This window comes from Chrysochloris asiatica, unplaced genomic scaffold (genome assembly GCF_000296735.1).
Source record: "Chrysochloris asiatica unplaced genomic scaffold, ChrAsi1.0 scaffold00028, whole genome shotgun sequence".
Classification (NCBI taxonomy): Eukaryota; Metazoa; Chordata; class Mammalia; order Afrosoricida; family Chrysochloridae; genus Chrysochloris; species Chrysochloris asiatica.
In genome coordinates this window covers 3,749,948-3,769,242 of record NW_006408546.1, presented here as the reverse complement: position 1 = coordinate 3,769,242, position 19,295 = coordinate 3,749,948, and the positions used below count along the sequence as shown (strand labels likewise).

Genomic DNA, 19,295 nt, shown 5'->3' with positions numbered 1-19,295 from the left:
TAATTATTCACTATTGCATCACAAGAGACCCATCTGGATTTCATTTCATCAGCCCTTCCTGGACAGGCTGGATACTATTTTCACTAGAGACTCTACCTTCCTCCACGCCCTTTAGATCTAGGTTCCCTCTTGAAAGCTTGTAAGCCAGTCGCTTCTTACCTTTGTATCCCTCCCCCCATTTTGGATAGCCAATGTCCAAGTTGCCCCTCCCTGTCTACTCTTTGTGTGGAGGTGTTGGTAATAATTCTTGCAGCAGGAATTTGTTTCCTCTTTTGAGCTACTGCATTTATAGGTGTAGGTCAAGTTTATCAAATTGTATCAGATGACACTTTTTCCCTCTTTCTTCTTTGGGTTGAGCTCTGTTCATCCAGTCATTGAAGCCAGGTCAGGTGGGTATCATCTGCAAGTGTGGGTGTTCTTGCATCTGTCCACCCTTTTCTTATCAGCTGGCTGCTTCGCTTTCCACTCTAGCCCTCTGTGGCTGTGTCTAGCCCTCTGTGGCTGTGTCATTGCCTCTCAGCCCATGAGTCCCCAGGTCTTGCCTCGCTGCTGGGTGACCAGGTCTCCATCTGGGTTCACAGTAGTCTGCTGAACGATGTAGGGCTTAGCTCGCCACTTCATTGATGTTCTTCGGTCACTTCCCCTTATGGGTGACGTGCGTGGTCACCCCTACACACTCATAAACTAAACTCCATCATCAAACCTTGTAAGCCAGTCACTTAGTGCCTTTATAGCCCTCCTCCCTCTTATTTTAGGTAGCCAGTGTCTAAGTTGCCCATCTCTATCTACTCTGTGTACAGAGGGGATAGCCTTGATAACTTGAGAAGACTCCTTCACTCTCTGTTCGTATTTAGAATTACTACTTCCATGAGTATAGGTCAGGTTCATCGAACTATAGCAATTTAACCCTTGTTTCCATTATTTAAAAAAAAAAAAAAATCTTCCTCTAGATGAGTTCTGATTATCAAGCCATTGAGGCTAGTCAAATGGATACTGTCTTCAAGTTTGGGTGTTCTTATGCATCTCCCCTCACTTCATATCAGCTAGATGCTTCACTCTCAGCTCTAGCCCTCTGTGGCTATGTCCTTGTCCATGAGCCCCCAGGTCTCACCACCCTTCATCTTCTCTGTCTCATCTCCAAGTCAACAAGAGTCAATGGACTGTGGTTGAACTTACCCCATTTCTTCATTGCTGCCTTTCCCCCTCTTCCACTTACTAGTAGACCAATGTAGTTGCCAACAAGCTTACATGCCTGTTTGTGTGTTCCCTTTGAGGTTCAGTCTTAGAGGGGAGTTTGTCCTGAAGGATCTTGATTGCTTGCCTTGATGGCTTCCTGGAGAACAACTTGCTTATTCTTGTGGTAGCCAGTCATGCTGACATTTTTGTTTTGTTTTTTTCCTGATGGTCTTTCTTTGAAGATGTATCTTGTGTCACTCTAGCTTTTCCAGGCTGGTCTGCTTGCCCTTGATAGTGGTAATGTCCCACCTCAGAAGGTTCTAGATGGAATTCATGATTGAACCTAAGGTCCTATACTCTGCAAAGGCTCTGCAAGAGACCTGTTTCACTGGGCAAGTTCTAGAACCCCTTTTAGGTATTCCAATCAGTTATAGGCTGAGAATAGGCTTATAAGTTTTCTGTAATCATTCTTTTCTACGTCACTCAAGTGTCTATTTTGCAATAGTAGGCAAGGGAAACCAATATTCATGAGACAATCAAGCATCTTATATTCTTTCCCCTCTTCAAGCTACGCCTAGATCCCTTTATCACAGAGCCTTGTTGGTCCAAGGTTGAGCATGCATCACTATTTACCTCTGTCCCACTTAGGCCTTGAAAACCTATCTCAGTGTTCCCCTATCTATCTTGTTCCTCCACCTCCTCCCCCTTCTTGTCCTGCCTTCCCCAACATCCGAACTAAACCCCCCACCCCAAGCCCACTCTTGTGTTTACCTTATATTCCATTAACTCTTCCCTCCATTTAAGACAGTCTATTTTATCCTGTAATATACCTGACCTTATCACCACCTGGATCTCTGTTCCTCTGTGTTTACCTTCTTTCACATTGTAATTTTTGTCATCATAGACTGACCTCTCAGATCCTCTGTTCTTATCATTTTATTCTGTTCTGACTCTTCCATTTGTTGATTGAGTTCAGGGTGATGCTGCCACATACGTCAGTTTCTGGTTGTTGTCTGTTCTTGTTGGTTCTCAGTCCACAGAACTTCCTTTAGAATGTTTTTCATCTCAGGGTTGCTTTGGCAAAATAGCTTAGCTTCTGTTTATCCTGGAATGTTTTGATTACACCATTGTATTTGATTGACAGCTTTGCTGGGTAGAGTATTCTTGGTTGGCAGTTTTTTTTTTTTCCTTCTTCTTTCAGGGTTTTATATATGTCTCCCCATACCCTTCTGCTTGCATGGTTTCTGCTTAGACATCCGAGCTTGCCTTTGTATGTTACACTTCTCTTCCTTAGCTGCTTTGAGGCGTCTGCCCTTATCTTTGATTTTGGAGTGCTTGATTATGATATGTCTTGGTGATTTTCTTTTAGGTTTATCCTTCCTGGAGTTTGTTGAGCTTCTTGAATTCTTTTCATTTCACTTTTCAGGATGTTAGGAAACTTTTCTTCCAGAAGAATCTTTTCAACTGTCTCCTCTGTGGACTTGTGTGATTCTTTCTGTTCTGGAATGCGGATAATTCCTAAGTTATTTCTTTTCATATTGTCCAACATGAATCTTGACTTTGATTGCAATCCCAAAATATAACTTTTACATTTCCCACTTCCTCCCAGTGTTTGCTGTTTCCATTTGTCCTTTTATCCTAATCCTTTCCACTGTCTGACTTTATCCCTGGACAATTGTTTCCCTTTTGTTCTTGTATGGTTGATTGTTCTAAGGAGAGCTTACCTCCCTGTTGACTTTGTTCACGTTATAGGTCTGTCTTATCATTGGTTAAAAGTTAAGCTATAGGGGTGAGTTCACTTCCGGGCTTGAAGGGTGACTAAGTGCCACAGTTTGAGGGATTGTACCATTTCTGTCAGATCAGTAATCCTGATCTTTTCTATGCTTTTGAGTTCTACATTTTGCTTTCACTCTATCCTGGACCTTCTTTTGTGATCCCGTTCAGCAGTGGTAGCTGGGCACCATCTGGTTCTTTTGATCGCATGGCTGTAGAGGCTGAGATATGAGTGGTCCGTTAGTTCTTTGGACTTATTGTTTCCATGTGTTTTCATTTTCTTTTATTAGCTTTGGGTGGGGACAGTTCTTCATCTTTTGGCTATCAAAATTGTATTTTACTGGTTTCCTCTTCAGAGTTCTCTTCGTTAGTGTAGAAGAATCCAACTGATTTTTATATGTTGATTAAGTACCCTGCCACTTTGCTGAATTCTTTTATTGGTTTCAGTACTACTTTCCTGTTGAGTTGCTGGGATTTTCTATGAATAAACTCCTATCATCTGCAGATAGTTTTACTTCTTTGCCAATTTGAATGCCTTTTACTTCCCTTTCTTGTTTCATTGCTCTGGCCAAGATTTCCAGTGCAATATTAAGTAGTAGTAGTAGTAGTGATAAAGAGGAGTCCTGGTGTGGCGCTGTGGTTTAATGCGTCAGACTGCAAAGCTGTTTGAACTGCAAGGTCGGTGGTTCAAGCTCACCAGCTGCTTCTCGGAAACCCTATACAGGGTCGCTATGGGTCAGAATTGACTCAACGGCACTTAACAACAACAAGTGATAAAGAGCTGTTGGTTTTGTATATGCTCTTAATTTTTTATTTCTATTCCTATTTTGCTGAGGATTTTGAGATTTGCCAGTGAAGCCACCTGGGCCAAGACTTTTTGTTGTTGTTGTTGTTGCGTATATTTCTTTTTTTAATCACATGAAATAAATAATACTGTGCTTCTTTTTTAAACCGTCACATCCAGTTAGTTAGTTGAAACAAAACTTTACATGTTTTATTTCCTGCCAGTTTGTCAAAGGTCAGAAGGGCAGCTTTGATCTTGTTCCTCATCCAGCCTGGAATTTGTCAGAATAACCTAATTATCAATTACATCTTCTTTCTAAATTACCAGAAGCACAGATGTTTAGATGTGAGCGTTCTTTCTTAAAGTAAACTAAAACATCATCAGCATTTTGTCAATTGGCATTAAAGCCTCTAAAACTGGGAACATGAAGTGGAATTTTTTTAAAGACTATTTTTCTTATCATTGTAAAATGATAACTGTTTTTATTTAGAATTTCCTTCTCTTGCTACAAATTATGGCTGCATACAGACTAACACCTGCAAGGTAAACTGTCTAAAGACAAAGCAAAAGAGTCTTTCAATTGACCAATACATACTAGACTCTCAAGATTCCAAAGATGAATAAGATATGTTATGCTTTCTTGAAACTAAAATATAGTGGAAGAAACAAACATATTTTGGTATATTATGGTGTTTTGTCATATTACAGGGACAGTAGAGCCCAGTGTGAAGGGGATTAGGAAGAAGTCCTTGGGACCTGAGACTGAGATGTGAGTTTACCTGCCAAAGCAGAGTGGTTGAGAAGGGCATGGCACAGGAAGGAAACAGAGACAGGATTTGCTTGTAGTTATTTCTAAGTCCTTGCCAGTGAGCAGCTACCTCAGAAAGGGATGTTTATTGGGTCACTTAGGATTTTTGGGTTTTGTTTTGTGTTTGCATCTAAAAATGCTTATTTTCAACACATTCACAAAAGAGATGTGGGCAGCTTTTGCCCAGGATATATTATATATTATAGATTGCCTTTACCCCCAAACAAACAACCTGCCAGTTTTCTTTGAAGCCTACTTCATCAGAGGTTGAGTGTACAGTAATAGATCTTTGGTTTTCAGGTCAATTAACAAAGAACTCTTGGGCAGGTGTGTAGTGACTGTCCTGGCAGGACACACAGATATGCACATTCTGTGCTCAGTTGTCTGTCCGCCAACAGCACCTTTTACTGTTAATGTTGCCATCTTTAATTAAGCAAGCATTAACCACCTGGATTGGGAGATGGTGCCAGGCGACATAGATTTCATGCTGGCCAATAGCAGTGTGCACCAAAGAAACCTTACATAAGTCTTTTTCTCTCTCATTCAACCAGATTAATTGTTATGACTCTTATAATTAAAATCTGTAGAACCTTTTCACATTTTTCCATTAGATGTTTCAGCATTCCTCTAGAGGGAACACTGTCAAAGTCAGAGTGTTTGTAAGTATTCATCTAAGGTAGGGGCCAGCAGACGACAGCCTATGTAGTGTGGCCCATAAACTAAGAGTGGCTTTTGTGTTTTTAGAAGATAGTTTAAAAAATAAAGAAGAATATTCATCAAAGATCTATGTGACTCACACAGCCTAAGATATGTATTATCAGGCTGTTTACAGAAAATGTTTGCTGACACCCTCCCACACCCTCGTCTAAGAGATAAAACTTAAACACCCTGCACCAAAACATGCTATATACTGATTATGGAGACTGAGCAGTATGTTTCATAATTTTTATTTTTGGTTTTAAAAATGACTTAGTTTGGAAAAAAACGTATACCTACACAGTGTAATAACTCAGCAGAAAAAGGGAAAAGGACTGTTGATTCATGCAGCAACATTGGTAACTCTTAAATCACTTTGTTAAATGAAAGAACTGAGACCCAAAAGGTTATATAGTGTATATTATCAATTATATGACATTCTGGAAAAGGCAACATTTTAGGGAGAAAATGGAAGTCCTTTTAAAGAGCAATATCAGAGCTATAGGGTTTCCCCGAAAAATTCTCATAGGTCAGCCAGCCTGTGCTCAAAGAGCGAGCAGGCACATCGTTATGATGAAAAAAAAAAAAAAACCAAAAACCTTGGTGTAGCTTTCCTGGCTTTTTTCTCATCAATGACGTTTTCAATTTTCTTAAAACTTTTCTTTATAAGTCCTCGAGATTGTCCTTTTACAAAAAAACAACAGCAACAAAATCTATCAAAATTACTCCTTCGGAATCACAAAAAGCAGTGGCCAAAACTTTCTGAGTTCTCTGACTTGAGTTTAACTGGTTCAATTTCTTTTTGTTCCAAAACTCAAAGGACATTTAAAAAGGATCATGATTTGAATCCCTTGAGGATGTAGTATAAATAAAAGAGCACAAAATCCTTTGGGGAGGGGCTAAGGGGGTGGAAACACTGCCTTTCGAAGTGTGTAGACCTAGATGGAGATATGTTGAGAAACAGCTTCACATTTTGATATTTTACCCTTGTAATTATACATATACTGGTGGCATAGTGAATTATGTGTTGGGCTGCTAACCAGTTTGAATCTACCAACAGCTCACCAGGAGAAAGATGAGGATTTCTGCTCCTTTAAGTTTAGATTTGCAACCTTGGAAACCCTATATAGGGTCAGTATGAGTCAGAACTGACTTAACTGCACATAACCACCCCCACCTCCATACACATACACATATAAAGGTGCTTCAAGGGCTTGTGGAAAAGTGGAATTAAAAGGTAATGGAATTAAAAGGTAATGAAGCCCCTTCGTATATCTGGAGTCCTGGTGAGGCGCTGTAAGATAAGTGCTGGACTGCTAATCGTAAGGCTGGCAGTTCAAACCCACCAACCTCTCCTGGGATACCCTGTACAGTGTTGCTTAGAGTCAGAATCAGCTTGATGGCACTTAACAGTAACAACTCATATGCAGATAGCTCTTGGGTTATGAGCATCTGTAAAGCCTAGTATATTAAAAATTTCAGGTACATTCACGGTTTATAATAACAGATGGATACTGTATTACGAAGCCTGTCAAAGCATTATTATATTACTGTGTTAAATGTTAAAGGTATTTAGTGTACCTGTGTTTCTTTTAGTGTTTTTTATCTATAGAAAAGTAGACTATATACTCTATAGTAAGATGGACATTTGACTAACTGATGTTAGATATGAACGATACCTAACTTACATAAAATCTGGCTTAAAGATAAATTCAACTTAAAGAAAGACTTTGGAATGGAATTCATTGGTAATCTAGGGACTACCTATACATACACTTGAATATGCACACACAAATATTAACTATAGATGTATAAGATATAGTGCACAGAATGTATTTCTAGCTCTGTCCATTGGAGTGACTAGAAACCGAGACACCCCATCACAATGAAGCACCCTTAGTGCCCAGATCATGGTTTAAATACCATTCTCCAGTGAAAGAAACCAGGACTTCTTGGAAACTGCTTGATTCTAGGCCTTGGGCAGGAAAAATACGAGACTAGCTTGGAGTATCTCTTGGTGCTAGAAAGTTAGAAAGTGTTTTTAAAAGATAGCAAAAGAGGACAATAGCCAATCTGAAAGAGCTTTCATTGACCAAAGTTGGAATAACATAGTCAAAATATTGATATATTGGATTATAATTAAACAGTTAAATATATACCCATAAGAACATAGTGATACAAATAAATAACAATAAACCACTGGGGAAGAAGTGACAACTTCTTCTTACAAAATAATTCTGATTAATACATAAAGAAGGAATGAGGACAATCAGAAAGTCACCATACACCATTAGGAAGCTGCAGTAATAATTGGTGCAGGCTTGGTTCATAAATGGATGCTAAAACTAATGGGCAACAGTTTAGCAGAAATGGGAATTTTCTGTAGTCTCAGAACTTCCTCCAAATAGTGAGGGAACAATAAGTTTCCTGTGAAGATTTCTAGTGGACACCACCTTAGTGAAATGACCAAGGTCAGCATCACCAGTGACGCATGTTGATATGATGATGTCCTCCTTCGTATGACTTGCTGCCACAAGCACTGCACTTCTGTGACACCCACAGACAAACCAAGACTGATGGGCACTCTACATACTAACTAACCAGCAGTCTTCAAAAACGTCCAGGTCATGAAAGACAGTGAACCATCACAGACTGGCGGAAACCAAGGAGACATGACAACTAAATTCCATGTGTTTCCCTGAATTGGATCTTGGAACAGAAAAAAGACACTTGAGGAAAAATTCTGAAACCGGAATATGTCCTGCATTTTAATAAATAGTGTTGGATGAAGATTAATTTCTTAGTTTTGGTCATAAGTTTCAAATTATTTTTTTTAAAACCTCAGCTGGTAGGTCACACAGCTTTTGTTTTCTCCTGATCAGGGATAGAATATAAATTCATCTTAAGTGGAAGCTGGTCTTTGGTGACTGGAAAAGCCTTTGCCTCTTCCTTTGTGTATTTCTGTAGAATTCTAGACCAGAAGGAGGATGGCTGTGTCGTGGATATGCACCACTTCAACTCCGGTTCGCAGTCTGTTCTGGCCTATGCCACTGTAAATGGCTCCCTGGTTGGCTGGGACCTCAGGTCTTCAAGCAATGCCTGGACATTAAAGCACGATTTGAAGTCAGGTCTTATCACTTCTTTTGCTGTGGACATACACCAGTGCTGGCTCTGCATAGGTAAGGTGATGTTCAGTTCATTAACTGGCTTTTGAATGCTATGAGTGGCTTACCATCTGGTGAAAGCTCCTTTTTTCCTGTTCTGTTAGTAATTTTTACCCATCTTCTTTTACCCCGATAGTTAAAATCATTTGCAATTTAATTTTTTAATTAGAATAACAGATGTGAAAGGGTGCAATCAGTATCTCAAGGCATAAGACAGTTACTGCTTTTTCTTTATTCTTATGTGAGCCATTTTACTTTATAATCATTATAATGATCACATTTGCTTACTCTCTTGTATTCTGCCAGGGAAGCAGTTTGCTTGGCTTATGGTAACTAGCTTTTGAATTTGGGTAGACAAGGTTTTAAATTCTAGTAACCTCAGGCAAGCTACTTAACTCCGTGAGTCAGTTTCCTCATTTTCAAATGGAGCTAATCCTTTCAAGGACTGCTGTGAGAACTTACCCGAGTTAAGGCATACTTGCGGGAAAGGACCCGGACAACAGTTTCTTGCCTCACTAACCTGACCTCCCACTTTTCACTAAAGGATAAAGATGTACTGTGCAGTCTGGGTTGCTTCTTTCCTCTGATTTTAGTTTCCCCTTTTCCACACATAAAGGACTTTGTACTTGCTCCTTGAGAAGCTACCACTTCTGTTATTTTTCTCCCCACTTTGCACTCTTATTCAGAAGAATAATCTGTTCTCCTTACATTGAGGTGTCCAGATTCCTCAACTTGTGTTAGTGACATGTGTGCTCTTTTCTTTTTTGCTTTTTATATGGAGTGCATTCCTACTTGCCTTTTCTATGAATAAACTACTCAGATAATGAAGCTGTAATGCTGGGTTTAGAAGCGTAAAGAGTGCACACCTAGCAAATGACATTGATGCTCGTAGGCTCCATGGTCACCTTTGAGGAGTGCACGAATGCTACCTGTGGCTAGTTCAGTCACTGTCCTGGAGTGTGATGTGGTGATAAGGAGGGGACCTACCTGTGCCTTTTGCCTTTTCCTACCTGCCCTAACCACCCACCCATCCCTGCCCCATTTCTCCACTGGAATTGTAGATCAATCCTAGAAGTCTCTTTGCCTCTGACATGACAGACTGCCAGTGTTGGAGCAGGCATTGTTCTTTTTGAATGAGGGGGCTTTCCAGAGTGGTGTTGAGTTGTCATAGGCAGATGCACGCACAGGGACTCCCATTTTTGCTGTCAGCGTACACACGTACCTGTCCTCAGAATACCTTGGGGAAAAGGGCATCTGGAAGTGATTGAATTTGAACAATAACCACAAAAGCTGCTGCCATTTTGGGATTGGTGAAGTGATCACTGAATGCTGGTGAAACATCTCTGGCAGCCAGAACACTTTGATTTACCAAATTCAGTTTATATCTTGTCTAGAGCATCTTTGTGTGTGTGTGTGTGTGTGTGTGGGTGTGGGTGTGTGTGTGTGTGTGGGTACCTTTGGCAGTTAATAAAAGTATCAGTAATTAACGAATTATTCATTTTCAATTCACATTTATTAAACAGTTCTGTAATAGCGTTGTGATGAGCACTTTGTATCCTTGTTATTTAACAGCTCGAGGTGTTTTTTGAGATTGGGAAGAGCTGTTTCATGCAAACAAAGCCTTTTTCTAAGTGACTAAGGCAGTTTCAAAATACATTTCTGCAAAGCTAATGCTACTTCACTGTTGGTATAAATGCAGCCTAGTGTGCTTTGGTCATTAGGTGACAATCTGCTTGTGCTCATTTTCTTTTAGGTACAAGCAGTGGCACCATGGCCTGTTGGGACATGAGGTTCCAGTTGCCAATTTCCAGTCACTGTCATCCTTCCAGGGCTCGGATCAGGCGACTTTCAATGCACCCTCTGTATCAGTCCTGGGTGATCGCAGGTAAGACAGAGGCAGGCTGCCTTTTACATGGTCAGGGGTTTTCTTGGAAAGTGGATACACACTGTCTTGTTGTCAAGACTCATGTTGCTTGAGCTTTTTATTTTACATTTGGACTGAGTACCTGAGTCTGCTTTATTGTGATCCCAGACGTTCCCACAATTGATACCTTTCACTGGGATCTCATGTTGTTTATGATGCTTAAAAATATCTCACCAGCCACCGTCGCCCTTTTCCTTTCCTTACTGTCCCCTCTCTTCTCCCTTTCCATTTCTCTTTTTTCTGTATTTCCTATTTTTGTTAGGACTGCCACTTGTTTGTAGAACTCTGAGTTAGAAAGCTTGGCGCATTCTTCTCAATTGCCATCTCTTGATCTGTTTGTTGTGTTTCTCAGAAGCTTTCCTTCCTCCTGGTTTTGAATCTCATTGCCTTCTTTGGGCACTCAGTATTTCTTGTATATAAACTTTGGGCAAGGTACTTGGACTGATCTTTGAAATTGATTTTCTTCATCTGTAAAATATGTTTAAAAATACTTACCTTCAAAGTTGTATAAATTTGAGATAAAATTTGAGATAAAGCATGTAAAACGTATAGCCTGGGCCCTCCTTGCCAACCAGGGACTTGAGTGACGGAACTTTTGGAACAGTTGGTCACCATGTGTAAATACTAGCAGATCCATAGATATATTCTGCATTTGAAAATGGCAGAAGGTGACAACAGTGAAGAGGTAATTCACTTGAACAACTTTCACTGCCACCGGGGCCAAGAATGAACCGTCAGGAGGTAGGACTTCCAGAATGGCTGAGTGAGGAGCTTGACATATCCTCTCCCTAAAAAGCAGTGATAAAGCTAGACATAATTGTCAAACTACTTAAGGACTGGAAATTGACCAAAGGCATACAAGAATTGAGAAGCATTTATTCAAGAAAATCTTCTTGAATCTGGACTGGATCAGTGTCAGAGATGGACCCATCACCATTTCTGATTCTTCTGCTGGTCACCCCAGCTCCTCAACAAAATGAAGAAGAGGACTTGGATGCTGTCATCCTGACAGAAGATGATTCTGAGGATGACTACAATGAATTTCTGGATCTTGGACTTCCTGGAGTCTCTGAATTCACTAAATCAAGTGGCCAAAGAGAAAGAGAACCCCAACCTGGACCAAGTCATAGCCAAGTAGACAGTGACATTATCAACCCTATATCAGAACGAAAAATCATCTTGGAAAACAGTAACCTTTATTCAGAAAGTGACCCTCTGAACCAGTCATCTGAAGACTCAGAGACAGAGCTTGGAGATGATCAGGCCATCGAGGAAGACTGCTGGTTAAATCATCCTTATCTCCAGTCTCTAAAGGAGCTCTGGTAGCATAGTGGTTATGAATCGGGCTGTGAATCTTAAGGTCAGCAGTTCGAAACTACCAGCCGCTCCGTGGGAGAAAGATGAGGCTTTCTACTCCCGTAAAGATTTACACCCTCAGAAACACTGCACAGGGTCGCTATGGGTCAGAACTGACTCGATGGCACTTACAACAACAACATCTCCAGTCTCTAAACCAAGAGAATTGTGAGAGAGCAAGCCAGTTTGTCCCTCAGGAACGGCATCCTGAAGCAGAACTGGGTCCACTGTTGTATCAACATGAACTCCCAGGGCCAGCTTTTTCCAGGCCAGAACCCCAGCACGATGGGATTTCAGGTCCCTTTTCTCCTCAGCCTGCTTATCCTATAGGAGAACTTGAAGATCAACAATTAGCAATAGATGATGATGAGCCAGGGCCAGCCTTTCCACTGCAAGGATCTCAGGAGCCCAGTTTGGAAAACATTTGGGGACAAGGAGCTTCTGAAGTAGATCAAGAACTCATTGCATTGTTAGTGAAAGAAACGGAAGCAAGATTTCCAGATGTAGCAAATGGGTATGTTGAGGAAGTAATCCGTTTGAAGAATTATTATGACTTGAATGTACTCTGTAATTTTCTTCTGGAAAACCCAGATTATCCAAAGAGAGAGGACAGAGTCATTATAAACCCTAGTAGCAGCCTGCTTGCCAGCCAAGATGAGACAGAGTTGCCTAAAATAGACTTTTTTGAATATTCTAAACTGGCTCCTCTTGATCAGCGCTGCTTCATCCAAGCTGCTGACCTCCTGATGGCCGACTTCAAGATGCTCAACAGTCAGGACATCAAGTGGGCCCTGCATGAGCTCAAAGGACACTATGCAATCACCGGAAAATCTAGGAGCGGAGGTCCCTGGGACCATCAAGGGAGAAGAGTGGAGAGCGGGACCCTATGCATTGAAGCAGTGATGCCTGAGATGGAGGCAGAGACGATGATGTTGAGAGATGGAGCAGTTGGGGACTTCAGACCCCGAGAGAGAGAGGGGCTGTGTGCTGATGATAGGGGGGCAGGCTTGTAGGGTATACCCTTTGGTTGGTTGATGATGCATGGAGGGGATTGTAACCATGGCAATGAAACGATATACAATAGGATGAATGTAAAACTAATGTTTTCCCATGTAAACTATCACATAATTCATAATAAAACATTAAAAAAAAAAAAAAAGACCGTATAGCCTGGTACACAATGAGTGCATGATAAATTCTTGTTCTTGATATTCATATGATTCCTCATTGGTCCTCTTGCCTCTAGACTCTTTCTAGTTTCTTTTCACACACATGGTCCATCTCAGTACTGTCATTGAAGTCACCATGTTGCTAAATTCCTTGCCCATTCCCAAACCTCGCTCTAACTCATCATTTAGTCAGTTGATGATTTCTATTGTGGTTTCAGAGCACCACTCTTTTGGTTCCTCCTACCTTCCTAAATTTCACCTTTGGCCTGCCTCAGGGTGCATGCAGTCTTTTAGCCTTAGCTAACCCCTTCTCTGTGTGCACTGGAGCCTCATGCTGTCTCCTACTGTCCCGTGATTTAAAAATCAAATTTTTATTCCTGGCTTAGACATGTCTCCTGGAATCCGGATCCTTATATCTGTCTACTTGAGAACTCCTCTAAGAGTCTGATAGCCTTCTTAAATTTGGTATGACCAAACTAAGCACTTGATTTCCTCTCTCCCAGTGTCCCCACTACTACCGCCTATCTGGAGGCAAACCTGCACTTCTCTCTGTGCAAACAGCTGCTCTGTTCTTCTAGGTGCTCAGGCAGAGAAATCTGCTATCATCCTTGACTCTTCCTTTTCTCTAATCTCACTGGCAGTCCATCAACCAATCCTATTATCAATTCTATCTTAAAAAATATCATGAGTCTGACCCCTTTTTACTACCTCCATCACTTTCTCCCTATTCCAGTAATCCCCCAAATTCTGTTGCTCCTATTACTGAAATATCCTCTTAACTCCTTGCTCATATTCTTGTATTTTAAGACTATTTCTGTCATCTGCTTAGTACCTTCCAGTGATATATTGTCCCAAGTATTATGGCCCAAAAGGCTATATAGATCCTATTCCTCTGCTACCTCTCCACCCTTCTTTATCCGTGATGACTACAACAGGAAACAAAACGCACACCCAAGCTAGGATAATATGTTGTTGTTAAGTGGCACTGAGTCAATTCTGACTCATAGCGACCCTGTATAGGGTTTCTGAGGAGCAGCTGGTACAGTTTGAGCGACTGACCTTTTTGTTTGCAGTCCAGTGCTTATTGTACAGCGCCACAACCAGGAGGGCTTATTTCCAAAGGGATTGTTTTGAAGATGTGGGCATCACAAAATAGTGCAGAAAAGAGGGCTAGGAATAGCAGAGTAACAGTAGAAGATGTGAGGGGAGGGAGAGGATAGCTGCTAGATTTTGGAAAGAAGTTGAATATAGAAGGGCATCGTGAGAAGAATGGTGAATTTTGATTGAGACACACGAGTAGCCTGAATTAGCCGCCCTGACTTGACTATCTTCCCTTTGACCTGTTAGGACTCCCCATAGGTCTGTATTAGTTTCCTATGGCGCTGTAATAGATTGCCACAGATTTGGCAGCTTAAAACAGTGCAGATTTATTCTCTTAACAGTTTTGGAGGCCAGAAATCCAAAATGGGCGTTACTGGACCAACATCAAGTTATTGTCAGCAAAACTACATTCCCTCCAAGGCTCTAGGGAAGGCTCTGTGTCCTTGCCTTTTCCTGCTTCTAGAGCCTGGCTCATGATTTCTTCTACATTGTCACAGCCAGCAAGCTCTATTGTCTCATTGTCACATTGCTTTCTTCTGTGTCAAGTCTCCTTCTGCCCCCCGAGTACCGTGGACTGCCAGAACAACAAACACGTTTGTGTTAGAAGAAGTGCAGCCTTAGAAGCCAGGATGGTGAGACTTTGTGTCTCATACTTTAGACATATGGTCAGAAGGGATCAGTCCCTGGAGAAGGACATCATATTTGGTAAAGTGGAGGGTCAGTGAAAAAGAAGAACCACGCCCCCCGCCCCACACCCACACACACACACTGCAGCTGAGATGGATTGATACATTGGCAGTAGCAATGGACTCAAGCATAATATCAGTTGTGAGGGTGGTACAGGACCAGGCAGTGTTGTGCATAGCATTGTTATGAGTCAGAAACCACTTGACAATACCTAACCACAATGATGAGCCCCAGCATCACACGATGAACCCATCTCGAAACCAGAGGGCACCGGAGCCTGTTGAAGTGGTCCATATGGGTCAGCTGTAGAATGACTAATGGTAGATAACCATGTGACCACTATCTCTGCTATTAGTTTTTCATCCATACCAACCTCCTGACTTACTCCTTGAACTAAACACACTGCTGTTCAGAGCCTTTGCATTTTTTACTGTTGTTATTTGTTGTCCTCACTAGAATGTAAGTTCTGTGAAGCAGTTATGCTTTGTTCGTCATGTTTTCCTCAGTCAGTGCCTGGGATAGTGCCTGGCTCAGTGAATGTCATGAATGAATAAAGCCTGGAATGTTGTTATTCGTCCTGATCGGAATTGTAGTCTCAATTCTTTCTACTCTGCCCTCATCTTTCTTTCCTCTCCACTGTCCACTGACCACTCCTCCCTGTCACAATGGTACGTCAGGCAAACCAACTCACCATGTTTCCTTATTCTGTTCTTTCTGCCCGAAGTGGTCTACTCTTCCCTTGCCTATCCAGTTGTCTAATTTTACCTGTTTTCTCAGTCGCACCCAAAATGTCTTCTCCATGAAGTGACCTTGATTCTCATTTATTACATGCGATCTTTTCCTTCCTTGAGTTCAGCTAGAACTGTGCACTTTTCTCTGTTGCTCTCATTGTGTTATGCTTTACAATTTTGTTTTTCCTTCTTCATTTCTACACTGTAGATATTTTGAGGGCAAGATCTGTTTACAATTTGCCTTTCTCTCCCCTTGGTTAGAGACAAGTAAATGTATATAGTGAGGCTATTAAAAAAATTTTTTTTTTTGCAGTCATCCAGTCTGGTCACAGGATCTGAATGTTATATAAAAGCACTAGTCAGTAATTCTCACAGATGGGAAGATCTGGGAATCAGTACAGGCTGGTTTGCATCATGTGCCAAGATGTGAACGCTCCCAGAGCCAGATCCTCCTATCTGAGTAACAGTTCTGGTCTCTGTCTCCCTTAGCTGTCCAGGGCAACAATGAAGTCTCCATGTGGGACATGGAGACTGGTGACAGAAGATTTACTCTCTGGGCCAGCAGTGCACCGCCTCTTTCTGAGTTACAGGTTTGACTCCAGTTTTTTCTATTCAAGCCAGTTGTATTTACTGCATCTAAACACTATCAGGCATTATGCCAAGTATGATATTGGTTGGACTTTTGGGTTGTGTTTTAAATTTGGGCTTTTGATAGACCAGGCATCTTGGAATTGTTTAGTGTGGCATCGTTTTTTGCCCCCAATTCCCTACGAGTACTGATGTCTGCTACTTTGGTTGTTAATGTCTCTTTGGAACCCCGGAAAGACCTAGGTTAACTAGGAAAATCCCAGATTGAAGTTGACATTATTAAAGAATGAAATACGACTCTGACATATACCTTTGTTTTTAATTGTCATGTTATCAAGGTAAAAAGAAAAAGGGTAGGAAAGATTTTGGTCTCCTTTAGTTGGGGGACCCACTCAAGGTGGTCACGAAAATGAAAATAGAAAATTCCAGGGAGGTGAACAGGCTGTGTCTCTGTATTCAGAGTGGTTTCAAAGTCTCAGACAAAGCCATAGCTATCACATACACAAATTTGGTCTTTCATTTAATCAGCTAACCAGGTGCATGATTTATAAAGCTACTACTGACTGCTAACTAGTTAGTAACTGGCCTCTACGAAAGTACCATCATTTCTGAAGCACATTGATGTCTCTTAGTTGACTCTCTTATTTTTCTCAAGCCTTCTTCTCACAGTGTTCATGGTATCTACTGTAGTCCTGCAGATGGAAATCCTATCCTGCTAACAGCGGGCTCAGACATGAAAATAAGGTACAGTATCGTGCAAAGAATGCTTAACAGAAACATGAAATGTGCATGGACACTTTGGCTAGCATAAGGATAGTGTTTATTATAGTTACTAGCGTCATTGTAATGTTTAAAATCATTGGCGTCTTGCAGGGACAGCTGTGTGGTGCTGTAGGATAAGCACTAGACTGCTAACTGCAAGGGCAGTGGTTCAAACCCTTAACAGGGTCACTGTAAGTCAGAACTGACTCATAAATACTTAACAACAATGTTATTAGGTCTAGAAAAATTTCTTTCCAATACAAGATAAAATACTCTGCATCAGTAAACGTTAACCAGTGGTTATTTGTTCCTCTCATCATCCTTCAGAGGTTAGTCACCCTGTTCTTCCTCTCCCTAGATTTTGGGACTTGGCTTACCCGGAAAGGTCCTATGTTGTAGCAGGAAGTACTAGCTCCCCATCTGTGTCCTACTACCGGAAGATAATTGAAGGCACTGAAGTTGTCCAGGTACAATAGCCTATTGATTTTTTTTTTCTTTCAATTTTGTGGGTTTCAAATGACTTTCATAAACATTAAAATAAATAGCCATGTCCGATGGTGGCAGTAATTTTTTGAGTTTAGGAACTATGTTATGTTGGCTTTTCTGTGTTTTAAAATTGACTTTTATTAAGATATAATAAGTATAGAAAATGTACTTGGACTTTCACAAACCAAACACATCTATGACAGCAGATTAGGAAACAGTGCGTGAGTAGCATTCCAGAAGCCCCTTGTCAGACTTTCCTCCAGCCACTGCTTCCCACTACCTTCTTGCAAGAATAACGGTGATCTTGGCTGTACCTGTGTAGATTAATTTTTGTCTGTGTTTGTTCTTTATATGATTAAACTATACAGTGTTTACTCTTCACTATATGTTTGTGAGATTCATTCATAGTGTTGTGTGTAGTTGTGAATCAGTCATTGGCTTTTATTTTATTCCATTAAGTGACTAGTTTATTTAACCTTTTTCCTGCTAATGGACATTTGAGGAATTTTCTGCTTCAGGCTGTTGTGAATAGTGTTGCTATGAAAATTCTAACATTGACTTTTATTTAAGAAATACCATTTATTTTGTTTTTATTGTTGAGAATATACACAGCAAAGCATATACCAACTCAGAAATTTCTGCATGTACGATTTCAGTGACACTGATAACATCCTTTTGATTTGTACAACCATCCTCACCCTCCTTTTGCTCTACCCCCCAGTAACATAAACTCACTGTTCCCTAAGTTTACTCTCCCATCTTTCAAATTTCTGTCATCAGTTTGATTTGTATAATTAGATTTTAAAAGAGCACAGTGCTCAAGGCAGACATTCTTAACTAGTTGAAGCTAAACTATTGTTTGGTTTTAAGAAGGCTTCAGGGTATATTTTTGGTTAAATTAAAAATTGTCTCAGGGGAATAATTTGAGGGGTTCATCCAGCCTTCCTGGTTCCAGAAGGTCTGGATTTCATGAGAATTTGAAATTCTATTCTGCATTTTCCCAACTTTGATTGGGATTCTTCTCCAGCATCTTTGATCAAACTGTTCAGGCGTTTAGTCTCATGCATGGCAGAGGGCAGTTTTCATGGGGGCAGTTAGCCAACATTCCATTTCCTCCTCCTCTTCTTGACTCCTTTCTCTGTTGCTCCAGGTGAACAGAGACCAGCTGTTGTGCCTTGCAAGTCTTTAAGACCTCAGGCACTGTGGAATGAACTAGAAGATGGAACCAAGCCATCAAAGTTGACACGATAGTAGGCCGATTAACTGGGCTGTCCCGTGAAACCATAGCACATGCCTGTTAGTGTAATTATATGAGGGAACTCAAATGTTCATGGACAAATTCCACTGTCTTGTAATTTCATTGTTCCATGAGCTTTGTGAATCACCTCGTATAGGTTAATTTGTGTTTAGCGTTGGATAAGCACTGAACTTCTAACAGCAAGTTCAGCAGTTCAAACCCACCAAGTGGTCCATGGAAACCCTATACAGGGTCACTATGAATTGGAACCAACTAGGTGGCACTTAACAACAACAACCACCATTCAAGATATGATTTTTAAATGAAAGCTTTGGTTATCATTTTCAATTTGGGATTTCTTACTGATTGATTCAATACCATTAGGATATTTCTTCTTAGAAGTCTACGTGTTTGTTAAACAGGAAGAAATGGTAGAATAACATGTTATGACTTGCTAGATAGAAGCGACTATAAAAGAAAAAGCCTGAGTCTGTCACCTTACTTTATAGTTACAAGTTCTTTATATTACTCCACAGCCTCGGAAACCCTGTATAGTGTCGCTATGAGTTGGAACCAACTCCATGGCACACAACCATCACCACCAAGCAAAGCTGACAAAAAAAATAAGCAAGTGTCTAGGCCAGCGAAAGTGCCCAATAAGTAAAAGTGTGCGTCCTTTCATGAGCAATCATAATGAGCTTTTGAAATAATTACCATTTGATGTGTATTTATTTATTTTGTGGTCTTTTATACCTCTCTCAATTTTATTCTTTACCTTATTAGCCTTTTCTTTTGGTGTTAACCAATGTCACATGCACAGAATATTTGTATGTTTAAAATTTTTCCTTATTTT

The 19,295-nt window shown here is 40.7% G+C and overlaps 1 protein-coding gene and 1 pseudogene across 1 annotated transcript in view; both read left to right on the top strand.

Moving 5' to 3' along the window:
- PIK3R4 (phosphoinositide-3-kinase, regulatory subunit 4) overlaps positions 1 to 17,195 on the top strand; it is an 89,117-nt gene extending 71,922 nt beyond the window's left edge. The window contains exons 14-18 of the mRNA XM_006846635.1: positions 8,205 to 8,416; positions 10,155 to 10,286; positions 15,859 to 15,959; positions 16,613 to 16,701; positions 17,078 to 17,195. Coding sequence (XP_006846698.1) covers positions 8,205 to 8,416; positions 10,155 to 10,286; positions 15,859 to 15,959; positions 16,613 to 16,701; positions 17,078 to 17,195 — 652 coding nt within the window. The remainder of the gene's footprint in view (positions 1 to 8,204; positions 8,417 to 10,154; positions 10,287 to 15,858; positions 15,960 to 16,612; positions 16,702 to 17,077) is intronic.
- LOC102825448 lies at positions 10,984 to 13,298 on the top strand (annotated as a pseudogene).
- Positions 17,196 to 19,295: the final 2,100 nt, after the last annotated feature.